Source organism: Megachile rotundata, chromosome 14 (assembly GCF_050947335.1).
Source record: "Megachile rotundata isolate GNS110a chromosome 14, iyMegRotu1, whole genome shotgun sequence".
In the NCBI taxonomy this organism is placed as follows: domain Eukaryota; kingdom Metazoa; phylum Arthropoda; class Insecta; order Hymenoptera; family Megachilidae; genus Megachile; species Megachile rotundata.
In genome coordinates, this window is record NC_134996.1 from 8,578,178 (window position 1) to 8,604,685 (window position 26,508).

Consider the following 26,508-nt stretch of genomic DNA (forward strand, 5'->3'; position numbering starts at 1 on the left):
ATGTGGAGACGTGGATATGTGGAGATATGGACATATGGAAATTTGGAGACGTGGAGATGTGGGCATGTGAAGATGTGGATATGTGGAGATATGGACATGTGGAGGTGTGGACATGTGGAGATATGGACATGTGAAGATGTGGATATGTGGAAAGGCAGACATGTGGAGATTTGGAGCCAAGTTCTTTCAAGTTCTCAAGTTCCTTCACTTCTAAAGTCCCACACTCACAAATTCCCACATTCTCAAATCCCCACATTCCCAAATCCCCGCATTCTCAAACCCCCACATGTCCAAATTCCCTCACTCCCAAATGTCCCCCTTGACCACCTAAATTCCCACTCGCCTCCCTCCACTCCCAAAATTTCCAAACTCCTAATCTCAAAATCTCCCAACCTCCAAATTTCTAAACTTTGCCCACTCTAACCCATATTTTCTCCGACTACCCAACTCTTCCATGTTCCCTACTCAGATTAGTATCAACAATCCGCGCAATCGATCGCATGCAACATCGGGCAATGTCACACGGTATTTCCTGCCCAATCCGTTAGAAACGGTTCAAATATGCGGTTGTTATCACATCGTGCTGGCCTACGCTCGTTAACAGCATCCTTGACCGCTGTAATCGGCGTAAAACAGTCCGCTTTTATCATCGTTCGAACATTTCCGTAGGTAGTTGCACAACAGGGTTTCACACAGTCCCGCAGTCCGGCGGTTTTCTCGAAACCGCCGAGCTGCACACTGCGTTTACGCATCTGAAAACAAGATTGTCTCTGGACTCGTTGTTGTTGTTTCGGGGTCGAACGAACGATCTGTGAACAGCGAACGCCATTTACGTTTATCGTTGTACCGCATATGCGACTGCCCTCTGTCGTTCGGTAACTGAGAGTTATGTGCAATGGCGTCACGTGGCGTGAAAACTGGAAATTTCGAAAAACTGCTGGAAAGAATTACGTGGACTGTTAGTAGGTCGTTCTGTGCACGTTTCTGTCACGCAATGTTCATTTGGACGACTTCAATCTTTTTGTAATGGCCACTGGATGCAACTCGTGTATACTTTTATATTGAATTACATGGAGCTTTGTGTTGGATATACTTTCTATGGATGCGAGTGGATTACTATACACGCGATTCTGTTTGCTATGAGATATGGTCATTGCTGAGTTTTTTGTTGGTTATATTTATATTTTAAGCTGTTGGAGTTATCTTTGCTGTTTGTTTATAAACTTACTGTGTTATTAAGCAGATATGTATGGTTAGGTTATGTATATGCAGAAAGAGTTAAATAAGAATTAAGATTAAATTGTATAATAGGAATTTTAAATTAAGGATTTCTCTCGCATAAGTAAGATCTCATCTGAAGGTACTCGTGTAAGCAATGTGAATCTCTGAAAGGGGGGGTAGCTGACATAATTCTGAATAAGATTTCCCTTTGAAAAAATGTGGTTTGAAGCTTCGTTTCTGAATTATTAAGGAAAAACACAGACCAATTAGAGCGCGAGGATTACGCAGACGCGAGAGCGACAGCTTCGAGCTAGCGGCTGAGCGCGTAGTACTTACCACGCGTTGTATTTACCACGCACTGTATTTACCACGCGTTTTTTACCACGTACTGCACTTACCACGCGTTGTATTTACCACGTGCTGCATTTACCACGCGTTGCTTATCACGTGCTGCACCTACCAAGCGTTATATTTACCACGCGTTGTATTTACCACGCATTGTATTTACCACGCGTTCTTTACTACGCACTGTATTTACCACGCGTTGTATTTACCACGCATTGAATTTACCACACGTTGCTTACCACGTGCTGCACCTACCACGCGTTGTATTGACCATGCATTATATTTACCACGCGTTGTATTTACCACGCATTGAATTTATCACGCGTTGCTTACCACGAGCTGCACCTACCACGCATAGTACTTGCCACGCCTTGTATTTACCGCGCGTTACATTCACCACGCATTGATTTCTTACGCGTTCACTCACCAAGCGTTGAATATACTATACATTGAATTTACCATTCCGCCGCTAGCTCGAAGCTGTCGCTCTCGCGTCTGCGCAGGCGTAATCCTCACGCTCTGATTGGTCCGTGCTTTTTTTTAATAATTCAAAAACTAAACTTCATACCCCATTTATGCAAAAGAAAATCTTATTCAGAATCACGTCTACCCCCCTTTCAGGGACCTATAGTAATTGTGAGACACTCTGTATTTATGACAATTATCAGATAACACTAAAGTGTAAAGTGTAAATTTAAAAATGAATTACTGTCAATATTTCTTTCCTATAAATATTATTAAATATTGCTGATATTTTTGCCACATTTATGTTTCATTTAAACTTCTTCCACAAAATAGTTGAAGCAGAAATCCTGATTAAATTGCATTAATAACTTGAAAATTATAAGCTACTCACCAGCGATGAAACATAACCTCAAAATTTGTACCTGAGTCTTCGAATCTGTAAAATAAAAGTGCATAGATGAATCACAACAAAATTAGAATATATATTAAAAAATGAGAATATATTTTTGCTTTAGTATTTTGAAATTTTTTGAGTTCAGTTTTAGACATTGAGTGCGAAGTTTTTGTATGAAGCGTCAGGTAAAAGAGAGCGACGCACAGATTATTGATTTTGTTTTTTGGCTTTTGTTTCTCACTTTTTCGTACAGATAGGTGGAGTAGCGAATGCGTATGATTTGTAGAATTCATTCGGAAACATTTTCGAGCATTCCGCGAATTCTATTTACAGGCAAAATCGTTTGTGTAAATACGTGCGCAGTTTTTTAGCGTTCATTGCATGGCTGCGTTAACGGCCGCGATAATGTTCCACTTGGATTTTGTGCTTTGTTTTTATCGGTGGATGTTTTTATCTGTTTTATTAAATCTTGCTGTTTCCTATGAAAGTGTAAATATTATGTAAAATGAAACGTGTTTTCTTACTTTTCAGAAGTTGTAATAATATTGACATGTTTTGGAATAATTTATAGTTTGATTGTAGAAAAGTCGAGTTTATTTTGTGGAATTAATGTATAATTGGGCTGGGAGATGTATTATAAATTCGGTTCAAGTTTCGAGTCAATTAAACTAAGATTATAATAGGATTTAAGTAAGCTTGTAACAAGAAGCTCTCGGGGTAATACCTATGAAATACAATTTTGTAAAATTATTATAATATTTCACTTATCATTAATTCTCTTTGTTAATTTATAATTTTACAGTTTTACAGTTATAAATATAAATACATTTATTTACTTTTTTATAATTTTCATAATACATACACACTAAAAATTATTATAAAATAACTAAAAAATTATTGTCCTAAGAAATGATGATAATTTTCTAATTGTAAATAGTATTTTGCTTCTTGAAATTCATAATTCATGAATGAAAATAAAAAGTAATTACTGTTCCCAAAAATGATAACTAATAATAAGTTTGCAATTGTAATAGAATTTTGCTTCTTGAATTTTTACAAATTACAATAATTTTACAAAATTATCACTGAATATCTAATTACTGTTCAGAGGAACATTAATCACTAATAATTTCATAATTATAAATATACTTCTGTATAGTGAATTTTCACAAGTCACAGATTACAACACAAAATTATTGCAGAAATATTATTTAGAAAATACAAACTATAAATAAATTAGCTCCTTACTCTGTAAATTGTACTAATATTCTAACTAACCTAATATTACCTGTAGTATACAATAACATAACCTATAATATTAACCTATATTAGTCTACACATTAATACTAATATATTAATAAATTAATATTAACCTAATTTAACCTACAGATTAATATAATAATATATAGTCTAACACTATAACAATAACATATATTCCAAACCTCAATTTCATCCGCACAAAATAAAGTTAGTAAACGATCTGCATTAAGCAGTCATAAAACAAAGTTTCGTTGAACGAGAAATAATGTGCTGAACAACGTCGAGAATAAGGCCAAAATTCTGTAATGAACAGTTTTTCCATGCTCGCCTCTAAGTTTACACCCACTTAACATCTATCGCGTGCATTCCGACACACATAAATCAGCGGGTAAAAAAGCACCTCGCTCAGCTTCCGCGTTTCTTTCGTCCTCGTTAAAGGTTACCTTCCATCTTTGTTATTGTCTCTTCCACTCTTGCTGCGCTATATTTTCTTGCTTCGTTATTTAAATCCCGCTAATTATGCATATTTTGCTTTGCCGGTGCCGATGAAACAGTCCTCTCCTTCTTCTCCCTGGGGATGCTTCAACTCCACCTTCAACGCTGGATATCTTGCTGTGCTGACTTTTGCGCTTGCTTCATCGAGCCAATTTGCTCGAGTGCAGGGTAATTCCTGATAAGATGACAATTTTCTCGAGTGTCGCTCTCGACGCTACCCGACCGGAAGAAACGTTTAGTAAAAAAAGCACCCTTTATCTGGGCCACCCCTGCGTCGACATTAACCCTTGATTGGCTGTACGTACAGTGGAGGGAAACAAATTTTGCGGGAAATGGTTGCTTTTCATTTTTTGCCACAGGGAGGGATTTGCTGATTTTATTAAATAAAGTATACCGAGGGAATATTTAACTCTGCTAAATTTCTTTGCGCAGAGTCCTTGTAAATAACTGCTGAACTTGTACTGACTTACGGTTATGTAAATTTGGCTTGTTGGTTTCGAAACTGGTGAATGAGTAAATTAGTACACTGACAAAATAATAAATTTGTAAATTTATACGTTTGTAAATTTATTTGTCAATTTGTGAACTTGGAAATTTGTCAATTTGGGAATTTTTAGATCTGCAAACTTACAAAGGGAATTTTTAAATCTTAGTTTACGAATTTGTAACACAGTGAATCTGCGAATCTGTAAATCTGTGAAGTTGTAAAATGAATTTGTGAATCTTTGAATGTGTGAATTTGTAAATTTGCGCAGTTTTAAATTTGGAAGTTTGGAAAGTTGGAAAATGAACTTGTAAAACTATGAGTTTGTAAATCAGTAAGTCAGTAAATCAGTTAATTAGTTAATCAATCAGTTACTCAGTCAATGAGTTAATCAATCAGTCAATCAATTAGTTAATCAATCAGTCAATCAATCAGTCAATCAATCAGTCAATCAATCAGTCAATCAATCAGTCAATCAATCAGTCAATCAATGAGTCAATCAATGAGTCAATCAATCAGTCAATCAATCAGCCAATCAGTCAATCAGTCAATCAGTCCATCAGTCAATCAGTCAAGCAGTCAAGCAGTCAATCATTCTACTAGTTAATCAGTCAATCAATCAATCAATCATTCAATCAGTCAATCAGTCAATTAGTCAATCAGTCAATCAGTCAATCAGTCAATCAGTCAATCAGTCAATCAGTCAATCAATCAATCAATCAGTCGATCAATCAACCTGAATTGAAGTGAATTTGTAAATTTATGAATTTGTGAATATGTGAAAATATGAATTTATAAATTTGTAATGTCATAAATTGAAAAATTTCTAAATACATAAATTGAAAAATTTATTATCTCAATATCCTTCGAACAAAAATTTGAAAAAATTTTTCCTAAATTACCTCACACAATTACTTCTACCAAATATAAGACTATACAAAAATTGTCTAAAATCTGACAATTTTATTTTGTATTTTTTCCTTCCTAATTTCTAACCTATAAGTCATTCTTCATAGCAGACAAAAAATCTCCATCTATATAATTACCAGAATAAAATTTTAAGTACCCAATTTTATCCGACAATAGCAGTTTCAAATATTTCGAACGTGTTTTCCATCGTTGAAACAATAAATATGAATGGCGTTAATTTAATCACATCACTTCTTTGTCCCAAGCCACGCTAAATCTGCGCACGGATAAACATGCATTCGGTAATACGTAAATTATTACTAACGATTGCGTTTCGAAATGCTGGGAATATGGATTGATCAGAATACTCGAACAAAAGCTTATTATTTCAAGCGAATCCCAAGCTAAACGGGAGTTCAATTCACACGTTGCAATTTGCACCTCGAATTGTCTGTTCAATCACTTGCTAACTGCTTCTGCATCATTGTCCTAACGCGTTCGCCATCTTTGGCGCAATGTTTAATTTCCGAATTTGTGCTGAATTTAAATCGCTGTTTTATTGAATTTAAATGTTTCATTTCCGAAATTGAGTTGAAATAAAACCGCTGTTTTATCGAGTTGAAATGTTTCATTTCTGAATTTGTGTTCAAATATATTCGTATTGGGAAATGAGGACTTTGGTTCTTGAAATGTGAATGGAGTATTATATTCATTGTGTGGGATTCTGAAGGTTTTTATAAAATATATTTATTAGAAAATTATTGTAGTTTTACACATATGTGACGTGTATATGTATTGCGTGTTTTACACATATGTTATACGTGTATACGCATATATGTGTATATGTGTATATGTGTATTAACGTGTGTTACATATGTTATGTTACATATATTATATTACATATGTTATGTTACATATGTTATGTTACATATATTATATTACATATGTTATGTTACATATGTTATGTTATATGTTGCACACATGTTATGTTATATGTTACACGTATGTTACACATATGTTACCTATATATTACACATATGTTACACATATGTTACCTATATATTACACATATGTTACACATATGTTACATTATATGTTACGTTATATGTTACATATATATTACACATATGTTACACATATGTTATGTTATGTTATACATATATGTAATTATGTTATGTATATCTAAAACTAATCTTTAGAGCACTAAAATACCCTGATTGATATGAAATGTTTGTTTAAAATATATTTCTAATGTAACTCGTGGAAACTCAAGAAAATTAAATAATTAAATATTAATTTGACAAATGTCATACATTCATATATTACTTTCCTACATTTTTAATTTATAGCTATTTTACAAATTTCCAATTTCTATCCACAGTTCCCATCTTTATTTTGTACAAAATATATTCGAAGTAAATAAATATTTGTTCATTCTCAAAGTCTCTTTGAGAGAGCATATAATTCAAGCTTTGATATTTCTACTTTGCAAATATGACACGACGTGATACGTTCCTATGTGATATAAAACATTTCTTGAACTGATATGTGCATACATCTGGAAAGTTGGATTTCAAATGTACTGCAATAAAATATACCGCGGAGATCTAAAGCCGTGGGTTTCTGTACATTTAACTTACGTTACATCAATTTTAAGTTGTTCCAAATTCTACGGTTTACATGGGTTGTAATATCTGCTAATCATTTATATTTCTATTCGATTTCAAGACAGAAATATATTAAATTTTAAGAAAAGATTCTTATACAGTATAGAAAAAAATATATTCTGTTAAAAATTTAAAAATAAAAATGAAAATCTGCTTGCATGGGTGATAACTTATTATATGTTAAATATTTTTACACAATTCACATTAAGTAATAATTAAAATGTACAATAATTTTCTTCAAATTAATTAGTTTATAACAAATAGTGCTTTTATTAAAATGAAAAAGAATTAAGATATCACGCTTCGTTGTTTTTATTTTATTTACATTAAATGTTACATATCAAATTAAAGAGCTGCTTATTCCTCAAAATTCCTCTCACATTTTATTTTTGAATAAAAATTGCAGATTATGGGAAATTACTGACTTTATTTTTTACTGAAAATTTATATAACAATTCGATGAATTTGTAGAATATAAAATGAAATTAATATACAATATGTTTGAAATAAGGTTGTGTAATCCTCGTTGTGAAACAATTTTCAGAGAATATAAAATAAATTTCAACGGTTATTTATGAAAAAAGAAACAATTTTGAAATCGGACACCAATATTTTTCATGTTAATATTACTACTTTTTCATTTTTTAATTGGGAACAAAAATTGCTGTATTGTAAATGTATTCTATATTTACATTGCTTGTGTACTTCATTGTAATATTAATTTCCTTATTTAATTTTTATTAAAAATTCATATTAATGATTCATTATTAATAATTACAATTTTAGGAGATTTTAAAAACCTTCTACTTTTATTCATGCCAAAAATTTTTAATTAAATTGAATATTAAAGTTATGTAAATATATAATGTAAAAATTAAAAAATATTAATTTAATTATACATTAAACAGCAATTATTTTTAATATCAATAAATTTAACATGTAGCTGTGTCAGAAATAATTTCAGAAAATTATAATAATAAAATAAATAACAGTATGGAAAAAAGTAATACAACACCACAGATAGAAAAATATAATAATAAAAAGTAATGAAGAAAAAAATAATAAAATACCAGAAATACTGAAATTTTTTTTAATACAAGAAAATTATGAGAAACATATATCTGAATAATTTCTTACAAAGTACTACGTACACTTGTCATCAGCAGAGCATAATTATATAACTAAGAAACATATGTCATACAAGGCACTCAAAGCTCTCTCAAGATTTAAAATGTTAATACCACTTTAAAAATGTCTGCAGTTTAAAACTTTGAAAGCTTTCAAACTCTTTACGGACAGGGTCTCTTCAAAGCAGCTTTGCATTTCAAGATTTAAAAGGTTTGGAAGGATTTACGAAATTATCGCTAATTACGCAGATGTGATGCATCAAGTTTTCTAATGTAAAATATAATTTGTTCGAATATTAATTTTAGGATGCTAAGTGATGTTATGTTACGAAGGAAGTATGTAATGACGTTTCAGAGCCTTGATGAGTCGATTAATTCAGATGGAATTAGTGCTAAGTTGTACAGTTGAAATTGTTTACTGGGAGATATTTATTTGTTGACTTCGATTTTTGGAAATTAGGTATGTTCAATTAGGTATACTTTATGTTTTTGTATTTTCATAATTTCTAAGTTCTCAAGTTCTCAAGTTTCAAAGGTCTCAAGTTTTAAGGTTCTCAAATTTCAAGGTTCTCAAGTTTCCAAAGTTCTCAACTTTCCAAGCTCTCAGGTTTCCAAAGTCTCAAGCTTCCATGTTCTCAAATTTCCAAGTTCTCAAGTTTCAAGGTTCTCAAGTTTCCAAAGTTCTCAAATTTCTAAGCTCTCAACTTTCCAAGCTCTCAGGTTTCCAAGGTCTCAAGCTTCCATGTTCTCAAATTTCCAAGTTCTCAAGTTTCCAAGCTCTCAACTTTCCAAGCTCTCAGGTTTCCAAAGTCTCAAGCTTCCATGTTCTCAAATTTCCAAGTTCTCAAGTTTCAAGGTTCTCAAGTTTCCAAAGTTCTCAAATTTCTAAGCTCTCAACTTTCCAAGCTCTCAGGTTTCCAAGGTCTCAAGCTTCCATGTTCTCAAATTTCCAAGTTCTCAAGTTTCCAAGTTCTCAAGTTTCCAAGTTCTCAGGTTTTCAAAGTCTCAAGCTTCCATGTTCTCAAATTTCCAAGTTCTCAAGTTTCCAAAGTTCTCAGGTTTCCAAGGTTTCAAGCTTCTATGTTCTCAACTTTCCAAGCTCTCAGGTTTCCAAGATCTCAAGCTTCCAAGTTCTCAAGTTTCCATGTTATCAAGTTTCTAAGCTCTCACGTTTCTAAGCTCTCAAGTTTCCAAGTTCTCAAGTTTCCATGTTCTCAAGTTTCTAAGCTCTCAAGTTTCCAAGTTATCAAATTTCTAAATTTCCAAATTTGATTTACCAAAAATAATTCTTCTCCCAAATAAAACTCGGACTACAAAAATATAATAACTCGAAAACTGTCGATCTTAGGGATAAAATAACTTGAAAATTGATGGCCTTAAGTACATTATAACTAAAAATTGCTGACCTCAAAAATATACCCAGGTGAAAATTGATGACCTCAAAAACATACCAAGGTAAAAATTAATGACCTCAAAAATATACCAAAGTGAAAATCGATGGCCTCAAAAATCTAAAATCTTGAAAACTATCAATCTCAAAAATATACTACAAAACATTCTAACCGTAAAACATCATAATCTCAAAAAAAAAAAACCAATGAAAAATCAAAGAGCCAAACTAGCCCTAAGTCGCAATTATCCCCAAAAAGAGAAATGTACTTCATAGCAACGTAAAACCCCGAAACATTTAGAAGTAAATAACCCTAGAATCATTCTGTAGCCGTTAACGCTTACAGTCACATAACGTATCCTCTGTTTCAGGTTGACAACTCGAATAAGAGCCAGGTTACGCTTCGCGATATCGACTTTGTCCTCTCGGGTACATTCAGTTGCGAAGTTACGGCAGACGCTCCGACCTTCTCCACAGCCTACGTCTCGAAGAATCTTACGGTAGTGTGTAAGTACATGCTTCATGACATTACAGAGTACCGCAGGGAACTCGACGTATTCAGTGTGCTTGTGCTTAACACTGTCGTCGCTCGTTGCTCACTACATGTCCTCTCCTTTCCTTCTCTTTCCTCTGCACGCAACAGGAGCGTGTATCGCATTCGTAAGTCACCGAACTACAGCTTTCTTCATTATTTCTGGTCCAAATACGATGAAATTTTGACTTGTGAATTTTCATTTCTATTTAAATTGTTCTTTGGTTAAAATGTCGTTCGTGTGAAATTATATAATTTGCGAATGATGGAAATTAAAGTAGTTGACGATTTAAGTAAGTCTTGAACTACAGGTCCTTTCATAATTTCTGGTCCAAATACGATGAAATTTTGACTTGTGAATTTTCATTTTTATTTCAATTGTTCTTTGGTTAAAATGTCGTTCATAGAAATTGTATAATTTGCGAATGATGGAAATTAAAGTAGTTGACGATTTAAGTAAGTCTTGAACTACAGGTCCTTTCATAATTTCTGGTCGAAACACGACTAAATTTTTACTAATGAAGTTTCATTTTTATTTAAATTGTTCTTTGGTTGAAATATAATATTCTTATGAAATTATACAGGTTACGAATGATGGAAATTAAAGTAGTGGACGATTTAAGTAAGTCTTGAACTACAGGTCCTTTCATAATTTCTGGTCGAAGTATGACGAAATTTTTATTGATGAAGTTTCATTTTTATTTAAATTGTTCTTTGTTTGAAATGTCGTTCATAGAAATTATATAATTTGCGAATGATGGAAATTGAAGTAGTTAAAGATTTAAGGTCTTGAACTACAGCTCCTTTCATAATTACTGATCCAAGTAAGAAGAAAAATATATGATCAAATTTGATATGTTTTTAAATATTTGAAAATTTGAAGACATAGAGAAGTACATGCTTAGTGTTACACACCTTTAGTTATTTAAAGATTTGGTTTGAGGGTCTTGAACTACAGCTCCTTTCATAATTACTGGTCCAAGTAAGAAGAAAAATATATGATCAAATTTGACATGTTTTTAAATATTTGAAAATTTAAAGACATAGAGAAGTACATACTTCGTGTTGCACACCTTTGGTTATTTAAAGATTTAGTTTGAAGGTCTCTGAAATATCTAATGTTACTAAACCCTGATCATCCTAAGAGCAATTTTTAAGATACGTTCGCTAATCGAAGATTGCAAAACATCCAATATATTTCCTGTCATTCCTTTTCCGAGCACATTTCACGCCCATCCCTAGGTTGCGTAAATTTCCACGGCGCGACGTGCAGTTGGCGGGCAAAGTTTCTCCTTGATGGCGTCATTAACCGCTTCGCGTTTGATTCGAGCCAGTTGCACCCTCAAATCCGTGAATCGGCCTCGTTGTCGCGAACGATTCCACACGCACACGTTGCCGCTCACCGACCATATACATCCATAAGTACATAATTGTATATATGTACGTAAGTCGTGAAACTGGCTCTCGCGTAAATTCCTCGAGTGTTTCTAATTTCCTCGAGTATACCGTGCGAAGATCAAAGGGGTTGCTTCTGGGGTTAATCAGTATACCTCGCACACCCTTCACTGTATTAACGCGTTTCACAAATTCTCGGTAAACGTTACTGATTTTTATTGATTTTTTAATTTATGCGGGTTAATTATAATTAGATGCATTTGAAGTTTGCCTACTTCTTTAATGGCTGGGTATAAATTTCTGTGAGTTGTTCAAGTTTTTGATGATTCTAAAGCTTCAAAGGTTTAACGAATCTATGAATAAATAGGACAAATACCAAAATTACTTCTTAAAAAAAAATTGAAGTCTTGTAACGCACCTAAAACTTTTGAACCAAAACTTTTCATAATATATTTTTCTGGCAAGTTCATATTTTTCCGAGCACGAAAAAGGTCGAGTGAATCAACCGACTGAAACGTTCGTTATTCCACCTTAATTCTTCTCCCTTCTGTTTTTTTCCACCGCGAAAGTTGTTTGTTAATCGTGTAAAAGTTTGAAAAATATTAGTTACCGCGGCCTGCTTCGTTATTTCGTAAAAGCGCGATACCCGTGTGCCAATTTATTCATCGCTGAAATTCAGTTGAAACTTCAAATCTGAGAAGTTGATAGAGGTGAAACTTTCCTGAGAATGCTGCGTAGGTAAATATTGGAACAAAGTTCCGTGCAAACGAATACCTGCAGGTGAATAAAGGTGGAAGTTTTAAAGACAGCAAACACCAGTTAACCGTACGAAAGGAACACTGTTTTTGACCTTCGAGATTACTGCATTATACTTGATAATTCATTGAATAAATTCTTGTGAGTGACAAGTTTCTTCTGACATAATTACTTAGTTCATTTAATATAAATTTTGTTTATAGTTAGGTGAATGTTGAGACTACTGCTGGTACTTCTGTATTTGTTATTATGTTATATGTAGAAGTTGATTTATAGTGTTTATTTTTTATAAGAACAATCATTTATTGTAGATTGAAAACATACTATTTCTTTTTGATTATATGATTGTAACTCTCAATCAGATAGTCACATTAATAGGATTAATGTTAAGACACTTATGAGACATTTATGGAACATTTTATGAAGAATTGTTGCAAACATTTTGTTTAATAAACTCATGTAATGTTGGTATATTAGAATTTTATTTTTTATTTCTGTCATGAAAACCTGAAGATCAAATGCAAGAAATAAATAACGAGAAGTATGGAAACTTAATGTACTTCGATTGTTAGAAATTTATCAAACGGTATTAAACTACATTTTGTTGAATAAAATATACTTGTCAAGTTTTTATAGATTTATTATGTAAATATTTAGTGCGAAATGCGAAGTAAAATGTGACACCGCCATTTTGGGACGTTCCGCCATTTTGTGACGCTCCGCCATTATGAGACGCTCCGCCATTATGAGACGCTCCGCCATTTTGTGACAGAGCTAACCTTGCAGTTATGACTCCAACTATCTCTAACAATAGTTATATTGTTAACAGAATGTTTTTAATAGTACAGCAATCAATAGACAATATTATATTAACAAAATATCAGATACCTATAGCATTGAATAGTATTGAATAATATTCAATAATAACAATTGTTAACAGAATATTTTTAATACCGTATTAACCAATATAAAATATTATATTCACTACAATATCAAAAACCGAAAATATTGAACAGTATAGAATTCCACAATAAAAGTTCAGAAAACTCGTCAACAAAAGATGAATATTTATTTAATATCTCTCATACCCTAGTAAAAAATTCTGTAATAAATATTGTTCATTTTAATAACTCTCCTTCGCCAGTTAAACGAATTCCATTTATAGACGTTTGCACAAGATGTTGTACAAAGTGTGAATATTAACTTTATGGATGAATTCATTCCATAAAACTGATGAAAAAAGTTCGGGCAAATATTTGCACTTTTTGACTGTGTTTCATAGTTACATCGTTCCTTTTTTTTTACAAATAATTCTCTAGCTTTGATAGAGAGTGTTGCGATAAAAGCTTACCGCGTGTGTTGCATTTATCAAGGGAATCCTTTCAAATATTTATCTGTATGTGAACTATTAAATTTTAGCTTGACAAACATGGGGAACAATTCTTTTGGGAATGATGTGAGCTTTTGAATTTGGGTAAGTTGGAAGATTTGGGGATGAGAAGGTTTGGAGGTTTGATGATTTAGGAATTGGGGAATTTAGGGATTTGGGAATTTGGGGATTTGGGGATTTGGGGATTTGGGGATTTGGAAATTGGAAAATTTGGGTATTTGGGGATTTGAGGATTTGGGAACTAGGGGATTTGGAAATTGGAAAATTTGGGTATTTGGGGATTTGAGGATTTGGGAACTAGGGGATTTGGGGACTAGGGGATTTGGAGACTAAGGGATTTGGGGACTAGGGGATTTGGGGACTAGGGGATTTGGGGACTAGGGGATTTAGGGACTAGGGGATTTGGGGACTAGGGAATTTAGGGACTAGAGGATTTAGGAATTGAATTTGTAGATTTGAGAATTTGGAAAATTAAGAGTTTGGTAATTAAGAAATTTGGGAATTGGAGAATTTGGGAATTTGAGAGTTTGGAATTTGAGAATTTAGGAAATTAAGAGTTTAGTAATTAAGAAATTTGGGAATTTGAGAATTTGGGAAATGAAGAATTTTGCAATTAAGGAATTTGAAAATTCGAAAGTTTGAAAAGTTGCAAATATGGCAATTTGTGGATTTGGTAATTTAAGAATTTGACAAGTAAGTATTTGAGAGTTTGAGGATTTGGAAATCAAAGAATTTGAGACTTCGACAATTTTGTAATCTGAGAACTTAACAGACTTCCTCCAAAAAACATACTAAAAGCTCACCTATAGCATTTCCCTATAATAACCACCCAAAAGTTAACAAAACTCCCAATACCAAAACTCACACTAAAAACCGCAAATATCCAAAAATCTAAAGCCTCTACTTATCAGCCCTCTATAACACGTGACCGCATCAATCAAGATTTCGTTATCAACGCTAAAGGATAGAAATAAAGTCAGGAACTATTCAGCAGCTTTTGTCTGAGTGCAGTGATCGAGTTTTTCGTCGATACTTCTCAAACTCGTTCGATGTTCTTTCTTATCGCGTCTCCTCGGAAAAAGTAGAAGCTAGTTTCGGTAAAGGATCCGTAGGAATCTGCAATTTATGCTGAGCAGCGTGGATATTGTGATCGAATTTTTCCACGGGTTTCCACCCGAAAATACTTCATACACGGCCAATTGTCCCAAGCAAGACTTTTTTTTATAGCATCCCTTTATTTCGCGCTATCAGGCAGTTTGCAAGCAGCGTGTCTGAGGAGTTGCACGTTCGTCGAAGTTGAATGGCGTTGGCGCCTATTTGCAGAAAACGGGATCAAGATAGGGAACGGAATATAACTTGAAATCGAGCGGAACGTTATTCGATCAGAATTCGTACGAAGGGCTGTGAACTCGTCTTATAAAGTGGCACATGTCTATCGCGTTTTCCATCACCGGCTCTTGTATTCCGCAACGAAAGGGCATTTACGACGCTCGCAATTTTGATACGATGTCGAAGTTTCGCCAGTGTTTTCGATCGCCCGAACGATAACGAACTTTGTTTCCGACTGGACACTGCTCGTTTCAACAAATATCCATTGTTTCGATGCGAGATTGACGTGAGAAGAATTATTTTATCGACGATACTCGACGTTCATTTTAAATATCGACGGGTTGGTTTTAACGTGTCTGATTAAATATTGAATCGTAGACGAGTTTACGTTCGGACAGAGGATTTCATATTACACGTCACGTCTTTGTGATCGATTATCTGTACTGGATGTTTAATATCTTTCAAATTATTCGTGAAGTATTTCGGTAGAAAGTATTGGATAATGATGGTTACTTTGAGTTGATATAGTTATACATTTTGAGGTATTTCAAATTTACATACAGATGTACAGAGTGTCTCACAACTCTAACTCCTGGAAAGGGGAGGTAAAAGACGTGATTTTTAACAAAACTTCCCTTTGTGAAAATGGAGTTTGAAGCTCCGTTTTTGAATTATTAAGGAAAAACATGGATCAATCAGAGGTTTACGTATGCGCGAACGCGAGAGCGACAGCTTCGAGCTAGCAGCTGAGTGGTAAATGCAACGTATAGTATATTCAACGCTTGGTGAGTGCAACGCGTAAGAAATCAATGCGTGGTGAATGTAACGCGTGGTAAATACAACGCGTGGTAAATATAACGCTTGGTAGGTGCAGCACGTGGTAAGCAACGCGTGGTAAGTGCAGCACGTGGTAAAGAACGCGTGGTAAATACAGTGCGTGGTAAATAAAACGCGTGGTAAATATAATGCGTGGTCAATACAACGCGTGGTAGGTGCAGCACGTGCTAAGCAACGTGTGGTAAATTCAATGCGTGGTAAATACAACGCGTGGTAAATACAATGCGTGGTAAAGAACGCGTGGTAAATACAATGCGTGGTAAATACAACGCGTGGTAAATATAACGCTTGGTAGGTGCAGCACGTGGTAAGCAACGCGTGGTAAGTGCAGCACGTGGTAAATACAACGCGTGGTAAGTGCAGTACGTGGTAAAGAACGCGTGGTAAATACAGTGCTTGGTAAATACAACGCGTGGTAAGTACTACGCGCTCAGCCGCTAGCTCGAAGCTGTCGCTCTCGCGTCTGCGCATGCGTAATCCTTGCGCTCTGATTGGTCCGTGTTTTTCCTTAATAATTCAGAAATGAAGCTTCAAACCCCATTTTTGCAAGGGGAAATCTTATTCAGAATCACTTACCCCCCATTTCAGGGACCTGCACTAATTGTGAGACACCCTTGTATATTTTGTTAGTATACATAACTCTATGTTACATTATTATATTACACTATTTCAATATATTGCATGCACACATTGTGTATAATACATATTATGGATATATTATACTTGTGTTAGTATATTTCTTGCCAGTATTATAATTCTAAAAAATGCATTCTGTACTATTTGATTTTAGTGACGCAACATATGCGTCCTCTATAAACCTTCATCTTGAAAATTAAATACAGTGATAAAGTCGATTCATACAATAAGTTATAGATATATAAATTTCCAAGTGTTCATTCATTTTCATTATAATTTATAGTATTAAACAAATTTTTAGAACAACCAATTTCAATATTTCAAGTAATTTTGGATTTCTATCTCCCGCACATAGGCGAGAGACTTCATAACAATAACCTGTTTCGAATTTTGTATTTCCGTAGAAACCAATTTACTGAAAAATAATCAATTTTCAATCTCGCGCGCGTCTAAACCAGAAATCAACTTTGAGTCGATTGAATTACTATACATTTTTCAAACTGAAGTAACTTTTTTCGTATAAATGTTATTTATTTCTTTTTTGATCGTCTTCTATTAATGGTAGCAACTTTTAGTTCTAAAATATATCTAGAGCTTGTATAATATTTGTAAACGAAAAATTTCATGAAATGAAAAATCGATGACGAGGTTTTGGCAAACATAACCTAAAAAGGACAATCATTTTCAAAGTAAATGACTTTCGGTTTTAAATATGATTGCAGATAAAATTTTAATATGACCTATATTTTCTTTTACTAAACATTATTTATATTTTATACTACTTTTTAAATAAATTGTAATGAAAATGTTTCTGCTCTTCATGCATCATTGAACTACAAAATGGCGCATACCACATCGCTTACACAATATGTACTATTTTAGTCATTTATTGAGTTTTTAATTACTTGTGAATATTATAATAATATTTTCGTTCTTCCATTAAAATTTCTTCGAATATCATTTATTAACTTTTACAAGAATTTTGAAATCTAAAATTGGTTTAGTATTACTAATATCGCAATTTGCTAGAAATGTTGAAGATGTCATGAGAATAATTTTACAACTAAAATATTAGTAATAATTGTGAGCATCGCAGCTGCGCTGCTTATTTCCCGAAACAAGAAATGCAAGGTACAATAAGAGAATGTGTTGTGGTTTGCAGCGGTTGCCCTAGAATTTCTGTAATCTAGCAATTTGCTGGGTCCCCGCACACTGATTTTATAATACATAGAATTGAACCTCAAAGGGAGGAAGACAACCTTGCGAAATCGTGAAATGAAGTAGAGTGATAACAATTTCAAGCATGTCATTTACTTGTAAGATCGTAACAAGTTGATAATCCAGCACTTGGTACGGAATGTTCAGCTTGGAAATAAATGGAACGAGATACTCTGAAACTTCAAATCTTTTGACTTCCAAATTGGGTGGTTCGAAAAATTCATGTCACAAACTTTTTAAATTTCCAACTTCTACTTTAAATTATCAATTCTTTAGGTTAGGAAATTTCCAAATAAATTATTTGTTAATTGCAAGTCATGAAATACCAAATTTTCAAATTTTTCACTTTCGAAAAATCCACGTCTCAAAATTTTTTAATTTGCAACTTCTATTTTAAATTATCAACTCTTTAGGTTAGTAAATTTCCAAATTTTTTATTTGTTAATTGCAAGTCACTACATACAAAATTTTCAAATTTTTCGCTATCGAAAAATCCACGTCTCAAAATTTTTTAATTTGAAACTTCTACTTTAAATTATCAACTCTCGTAGTTAGTAAATTTTCAAATTATCTATTTGTTAATACCAAATTCACAAAATATCAAATTTTCAAATTTTCCACCCCCGAAAATTTAAAATCCTCAAGCAATAAAATTTCACATTTCCAGATGAACAAATTTTACTCTTTTCATTCAACCTAAAATAATAATACATTTTCGTTCTTTCATCATAACTTTCGCAATAAAAATTACTATGAAACTTCATCCAGAATATTAAGCTATTTATAAAAAATTGCTGCGAAATTTCAGGAAGGCTAAACAGTAACATTTGTACTTTTCATTTAATATTAAATGGTAATACACTTAATTGCGTTTTATCATCTGGTCTGTAAAGTAACTGCAGGGAAATTTTATTCACGATATTAACGTCAGTTCGTTTGATAATATTACGTATTAAGACCCTAAATGAAAAGATTATACTAAATTTTTAATTTTAATATACGAATGACAATACCACTGATTGCCGCTAAATGAAAATCTTAAAAAACGTAATCTTTCCCTTTGTCTTGAACATAATCCTTTAAAAACTCTTCAAATAAAGAAGAAATTTGCTTCTTTGAGCCGAGTACTTTGCCGGAGAACAAAGAATCTACATAATAAACATCAAAGAAGACGAAGCGATTAATTTAAATGGAGCTTAAAGTGAGGAGGAATCGTGATATCGAACTTTCTTCATGTTATTTCCTTATTTTACCCTCGCAATGGATCTACCTTTAACGTGAAAATTATTAGTTGTCAAACTTGTTTAACTTTTCAAATAAAATTGTGTGAAACTCTCTACCTATATAAAACTATTAATTTAGATTTATAAATAATTCAAACTAGTTCAATTTTTCAACTAAAATTTTATGAAACTCTCTACCTATACATATAAAACTACTAACTTAGATTTATAAATAATTCCTATTTTATTTATTCTGTACAGTAGAACACATTAAAATTATTTTACAACTTAATTTACTGCTATAATAAACAAATACATATAACTCGTTTCAAATCTCCCGCGCATCGAACGCGATTACCACCATATTGTTTTGCGTCTGAACTGCGTACATTCTCTTTTCGTTCTTCACTATTTATATGATAATGTTATGTACAAAGTTAACTTAGAAAACGTGAAGTTCCTTTCTATCGTTCTACTTCCAAAATAATTTTTGGAAATTCGTTGGGTTCAATTGGCTACATTCCAACCTTTTGTACATTATTAATTCTAGTTGGTCCTATGTTTTTAAATATGAAGTATACCATTTTAAGATTGTTAAAATGTGACTCCTGCAATTAATACTGCATATAGAATATGTAACATATGTCACATATGTTGCAATATTAATTGCAAATCACATATGTAACATATGTCAAATGTGTAACATACGTCACATATATATGTGACATGGCATAACATACATATATGTATGTGTAATGTGAACATACATGTCTATATACATAATACATATGAATATACATATGTGCATACACATGTACATACATATATGTATGTGTAATATGAACATACATGTTTATATACATATACATATGAATATACATATGTGCATACACATGTACATACATATATGTATGTGTAATGTGAACATACATGTCTATATACATATACACATGAATATACATATGTGCATACACATGTACGTACATGTACATATGTATACAGATGTATACAATGTAATCTAACATAAAATAAAACAACATATTACTAATTTAAAACAAAAATGACCTAATACGAGTCTCCACGTCCCAAAAATATTTATTCACAACGGATAACATAACCAACGCATCCCAAAAAAGAGAAATGTTATTTTTCGAACTAGATCTATAAACCTGATATGTATAAGAAGTTTGGACGCGTTTATTTGACCGAACGCTACCATCCATCCACAAGAATAGTTTAAAGAAATAAGAACCGTGGAATTTATGATAATTCTGATGCTTCTTCTTGGTCGCTTCTTCGAATGGCCTATGAATTTCAAGCGAACGCGGTAAGAATACGAATGTTACTATGGAAAATATTCGTCTACGTATGCTCGAGTGTTCGTGCAGCGTTTTCATCGTTCAGCACGTGGAATGGCATTTTTATCATAGATTTTGGCCGGCATGCAAACAATTACGCAAAATTGATTTTATCAAATTTCACCTCGTACGAGCCGTATATCGAACGCGTTCAATTCAATTGCGTGGACCTTTGCATGCTGCAAAAAAAATTCTATTACTTTGCGCGGAAACGGGAATTCGGCCGAAATTGATAAATGAAAATGTTTAGAGATTTTAATGAAAGATTGCGGACCTTTGTGTTTGTGACGAGATGGAATATAGGGAGGTTGCAGATATTATTATTTGCGAATTTTTTAATATTGGTTTGTGAAGGTTTGCGTGTTTGGGAATATGGAGATTTGCGGAGATGGAAAATCTTTGCGTTTGGGGATATTTTGATGTTGGTTTATGGAGGGTTGGGTATTTGGGGATGTGGGGATTAGGGGATTTGAGGATTTAGGGATGTGAAGATTTGGGGATGTGAGGATTTGGAGATATGTGGAGTTGGGGATGTGAGGATTTGGGGACACGTGGAGTTGGGGATACGTGGATTTGGGGATGTGAGGATTTGGGGATGTGAGGATTTGGGGATGTGAGGATTTGGGGATGTGAGGATTTGGGGATGTGAGGATTTGGGGATGTGAGGATTTGGGGATGTGAGGATTTGGGAATGTGAGGATGTAGAGATATGTGGAGTTGGGGATATGTGGATTTGGGAATGTGTCGATTTGGAAATATGTGGAATTGGGGATATGTGGATTTGGGGATGTGTGGATTTGGAGATGTGAGGATTTGGAGATATGTGGAGTTGGGGATGTGAGGACTTGGGGATACGTGGAGTTGGGGATATGTGGATTTGGGGATGTGAGGGTTTGGGGATGTGTGGATTTGGAAATATGTGGAATTGGGGATATGTGGATTTGGGGATGTGTGGATTTGGAGATGTGAGGATTTGGAGATATGTGGATTTGGGGATGTGTGGATTTGGAGATATGAGGATTTGGAGATATGTGGAGTTGGGGATGTGAGGATTTGGGGATACGTGGAGTTGGGGATATGTGGATTTGGGGATGTGAGGATTTGGGGATGTGAGGATTTGGGGATGTGAGGATTTGGGGATGTGTGGATTTGGAGATGTGTGGATTTTTGGATGTGTGGATTTGGGATGTGTGGATTTGGGAATGTGTGGATTTGGAAATATGTGGAATTGGAGATATGTGGATTTGGGGATTTGAGGATTCAGGGATATGTGGAGTTGAGGATGTGAGAATTTGGGGATCTGAGGATTTAGGGATATGTGGAGTTGGGGATATGTGGATTTGAGAATGTGTGGATTTGGGGATATGTGGAATTGGGGATATGTGGAATTGGGGATACGTGGAATTGGGGATACGTGGAATTGGGGATATGTGGAATTGGGGATATGTGGAATTGGGGATATGTGGATTTGGGATATGTGGATTTGGGGATATGTGGAGTTGGTGATGTGAGGATTTAGGGATATGTGGAGTTGGAGATATGAGGATTTGGGGATGTAGGGATTCATGAGATTCAAGGCTTTGAAAATTTGCAAAATTGTCATCTTGAGAATTGAAGGAAACTTGAAAAAAATAATCATTTGGAAATTTAAACAAATAGATATTTTATCCCAAAGCTTTCATTCTTAAGAATTTCACCCATCAAAAATCTCAACCTAATCTCTAAATGAGTTTAACCATATAAAATGATTATGATCGATCACTCTTTAACAGCAAACACTATGAACTTCTATTACCCAGTCAATCGATTTCTGGAGTCAGTAAGAATGTTAGACAAGAGGTAGTACACCGAGAAAATATCCCTTGCGTGCTGGCTGAACTTTAATCAATTCTCATAGTTGAAGTTCTGAAGTTCTCGTTCATCTTCGAATGAATTTTAGTAGCACGAAGAAACTAATTAACTGTCTCCAAAGAGTGTACTTAATTGTTCCTTGTTACAAGATAATGTTCGCTCGTCATACAAGTTACTGTTCTTGTTTGTTCACTTTGTATTTTCTTGTGTTAATACATTAATTATACAACGTGACACGTGGAGGGTCTCCAGCGTTCATTTCATACATGACAAGTTTAGGAGAATAATTAAGTAGGGTAATGTCTTATTATTCTTTGTATGCTTACCGTGGTAATATTGTTTATGCATTTTTATTGCATTATTCTTTGTCACCTTATCAGAAACTTTTATTGTCTTCCTTATTTAGTTTTATTATTTTTATACAGTTTGTAATATTTATGTGATATCATTGACAATTTTTTTAAATTGTAAATGTAATTTTACGCTTTAAAATAATTATGAATTACAAATTTTCCTCATTAGTTTATTCATCATTTCTTCATTAGAAATGTGATATTTGTGAATTTTTGTGAGGATTGTGGATCTTTCGGCGGCCATTTTGCACTCAGCTGGAACGGTGGTCAGTTGTTACAACTTGTGCAGAGGTCCAGAAATTCATTACGTAAATTAAATCTATTAAATAATATAATATTATTCATGACATTCACTACATTATTTAAACACTAGTTTAATTATATTTTTCAAGAAAAAAATTAGTAGATCTTCATATTTTATCCCAGAATTGATTTATTTAGATGTAATAAAATAATGAAGATTTCAAACCAAGATAAAATTTCATCGAATAAAATACAAATTATTAAAATATTCCACTATCGAAAAATTTCATATTAAAAACACATTGCAGAGAAAATAAATATTCAGCAGATAAATTATCATCTCGTATTAATCTATAGAATTGAACTAAATAAAATCGTCGTGAATGATATTCAGTATCAAATGAAGTATTCAGGGAATGATTATATCTTGAATTGTGTGACTTCACATCAGCAATTAACAATTGACGAAGAATCGTACTTCGATAGCCATTTAACTGCAGCGTAATTTTGCCGATGCCGGTAAAACATGAAAAGTAAAAAAGAAGAAGCGAAATGTTTCTGTGTCAGTGATAAAATAACTCTTTGCCACCAATTACGTGGATGCAGTTAATTGATTACGAAACTGTTGACTGAACTTGTTTTCGTTCAGTCAGAGTGCGAAGCTGCAATTGCATGCTGTTCGTTGTGACGACTTGGAATTGCATTAACTCTCCCTTTTTTCGCCAATTGGAGGCAGGTATAATGCGTTTATCAACCGGTTAAACGACGTACGTGGAACATTTCAAACTGAAACGAAATCGTTGGAAAATCGTTTAAAAATTCTTTTTAACCCGATCGAACTTCATTATCGATCGAATAACCGCGCGACCCGATCCGTTAATGGCGGGTCAAAGAGACAGACGCTTCATTTGAACAGCTATTTTTTACCATTAAATTTCTCATTCGCTGCTCATTACACACTGTTGTTTTTTTCACGCACGTTTGAATTTAATACCGTTCTTTTATTCTCGCAAATAAATGAACTCCCGGATTTTTAATGAATAGCTCGAATTTCTGAAATAAATTATACAATGAACCTACACATTTCCTGGAAACGTGTCGGTGATATTACGGAAAAAATTTATACTTCGCAATATTTCAAGAATAACATATTTCTACGGAAACAGCGATATGTGTAACATATTGCAAATTAAATTTGAAAAATATTAAACTGCAATAACACGATACTTTTGATCGAACAACGATAGTATGTAATTGAATTAGTTTGCTGCATGTAAGGTGCGTGTGCACGGTACATTCATTTTCTGCAAGAGTATCAAACATATTATCAAATTCATTATCTTTGTATTTATTATAAAGACTAAAAGGTTGCAGGTGAATTTTATATTTTATTAATTTTTGTGTTGCAAATTAAATGTAGATAAAACTGTAATAAGTTTCAGTTAAATAAAGATAGTTAAAGTAGCAAGTAATTGAAAGATTATTCTATTCCATGCGGACGCCATTTTGCGCATGCGCACAGTACAATAGCTCACACTGCGACACTCACTATCAAACGTATTCTTATATTCCTCATATATCTCATAAACTTTAATTGAATTTTACACAGATTACTAAAACAGCAATATTATTGATTTTTCTATAGTAAACAAAATGTAGAAGGTACGATAAAAACTAATTTTTAGTTAAATAAAGCGACAGCGAATAATTGAAAGATTATTCTCCTCCATGTTGCGGACGCCATTTTGCGCATGCGCACAGTACAGTAACTCGCACTGTTACACGCACTATCAAACGCATTGTTATATTCCTCATATATCTCATAAACTTCAATTGAATTGTACACAAAATACTAAAAGAGCAATATTATTAATTTTTCTATAGTAAACAAAATGTAGAAAGTATGATAAAAACTAATTTTTAGTTAAATAAAGTGATAGCGAGTAATTTAAAGATTAGTCTGCTCCATGTTGCGGACGCCATTTTGCGCATGCGCAAGTACAGTAACTCGCACTGCTGCACGCTCTATGAAACGTATTGTTATATTCCTCATACATCCTATAAACTTTAATTGAATTATACACAAATTACTAAAAGAGCAATATTATGGATTTCTCTATCGTAAACAAACTGTAGAAGGTATGATAAAAACTAATTTTTAGTTAAATAAAGTGACAGCGAATAATTTAAAGATTATTCTGCTCCACAGACGCCATTACGTGGTGCAGTAATTTCCACCGCGACACTACCAAACGTATTATCAGATTCATCATCCCGTGTATTTATTGTAGCAGTCTAAAAGGTCTGAATTGAATTTCAGATGCATTGCACCTGGGACGATATTTCACAACAAAGTTTCACTTGTCCGGTACCGCGAAAGTATGCAATTTTTCGATTACCGTTCATGGTTTATGACTTTTGCCGTAGCACACGATTGAGATCAAACAGCTGCCGTCCGGTATACCTATATCGTTAGAGCAATTTTGAAATCGACCACCGATAAGCGAACAGAAAGATTGATGATCGAATGGTACACGATGGCTGTCGAAACCCCCGGCAAGCATGTTTCCATTCAAATCCGCGGGATTCATGGGTCGTTTGTATCGCGCAATATTCCATGGGCCATGGACGAATTCATCCGTATAAAACACTTTCAGTGACACAAATTAGCTGCATCCTCTTGCGTCCCGCCGTGCCGGTAAACGCGATAATGTCGCACGCGAAATTCGCCAGCGATCCTGTATAAATTCGCGCGTGCACGTGCGGCACGAGAGGAAAATCGCTGGATCATTCGAGTATCGGGCAGGAAAAAAATTTATAGCCGTTTCGACTCGTCGAGATTTATTCGCGCGGGAAAATCGATAGTTTAACACTTTCGTGTCCGTAGGCCACATGCGGCCCGGCATCAAATCGTAAAATGTTCTTTTTAGAGGCTGCATAATCCGAAGTGTATTATTGATAATCTTTGCGCGATATATTTTATTTAATATACTTTTAACACCGTAGACCACATGCGACACATCACTCAGGAATTCTAAAAGATTTAAATATTGCATGGGAAGTTTGAATATTGGAGGTTTTAACGGAGCTATGGACATTTGGGGATTTGGGGATTTGAAGGTTTAGGTATTTCGATGTCCCAGAGTCCGGAGATTTGCGGCTTTGGAAATTTAGAGATTTGGGGATTTTAGGATTTCAACATTTGCGGATTCGGAGATTGAACGATATAAAAATTTGTGGGTTTAAGAGTTAGAAGGTTTCAAAGTCTCTAATTCTTAAATTCCCTGTTTTATGAATTCTCAAATTTCTCAAATTTCCTAAAACTCAATATTCCACATTTCTCAGATTCCTTAAATTCCCCAAACTTTGTATTATTCCATTCTCTGTATTTTCGAATATTCAATTCTCCAAACTTCACAAATTCCAAACCTTCACAAATTCCACTCTTATTCTACAATTTCCAAAAGTCCCCAAATCTCCAATATTCACAATTTCTAAAACTCCCCAAATCTCCAATTCCAGTTTCCAAACTCTCAAAATTTCCAACTACCTTCTTTCATTAGCACTGATCGTTACATTTAATAACGCAATACATCGTGCAAGATCCGCAGAGATAAAGACCTTGTCCGA

At 33.7% G+C, this 26,508-nt stretch overlaps 1 protein-coding gene and 1 long non-coding RNA gene across 2 annotated transcripts in view; one reads left to right on the forward strand and one right to left on the reverse strand.

The window, feature by feature from the left end:
- Window positions 1–26,508, forward strand: part of LOC100881058 (uncharacterized) — a 283,887-nt gene that overhangs the window by 133,664 nt on the left and 123,715 nt on the right. Inside the window, exon 3 of the mRNA XM_012288797.2 lies at window positions 10,129–10,264. Coding sequence (XP_012144187.1) covers window positions 10,129–10,264 — 136 coding nt within the window. The remainder of the gene's footprint in view (window positions 1–10,128; window positions 10,265–26,508) is intronic.
- LOC143265802 (uncharacterized) overlaps window positions 2,442–26,508 on the reverse strand; it is a 192,579-nt gene continuing 168,512 nt past the window's right edge. The window contains exon 3 of the long non-coding RNA XR_013040506.1: window positions 2,442–2,467. This is a non-coding gene — a long non-coding RNA (uncharacterized LOC143265802). The remainder of the gene's footprint in view (window positions 2,468–26,508) is intronic.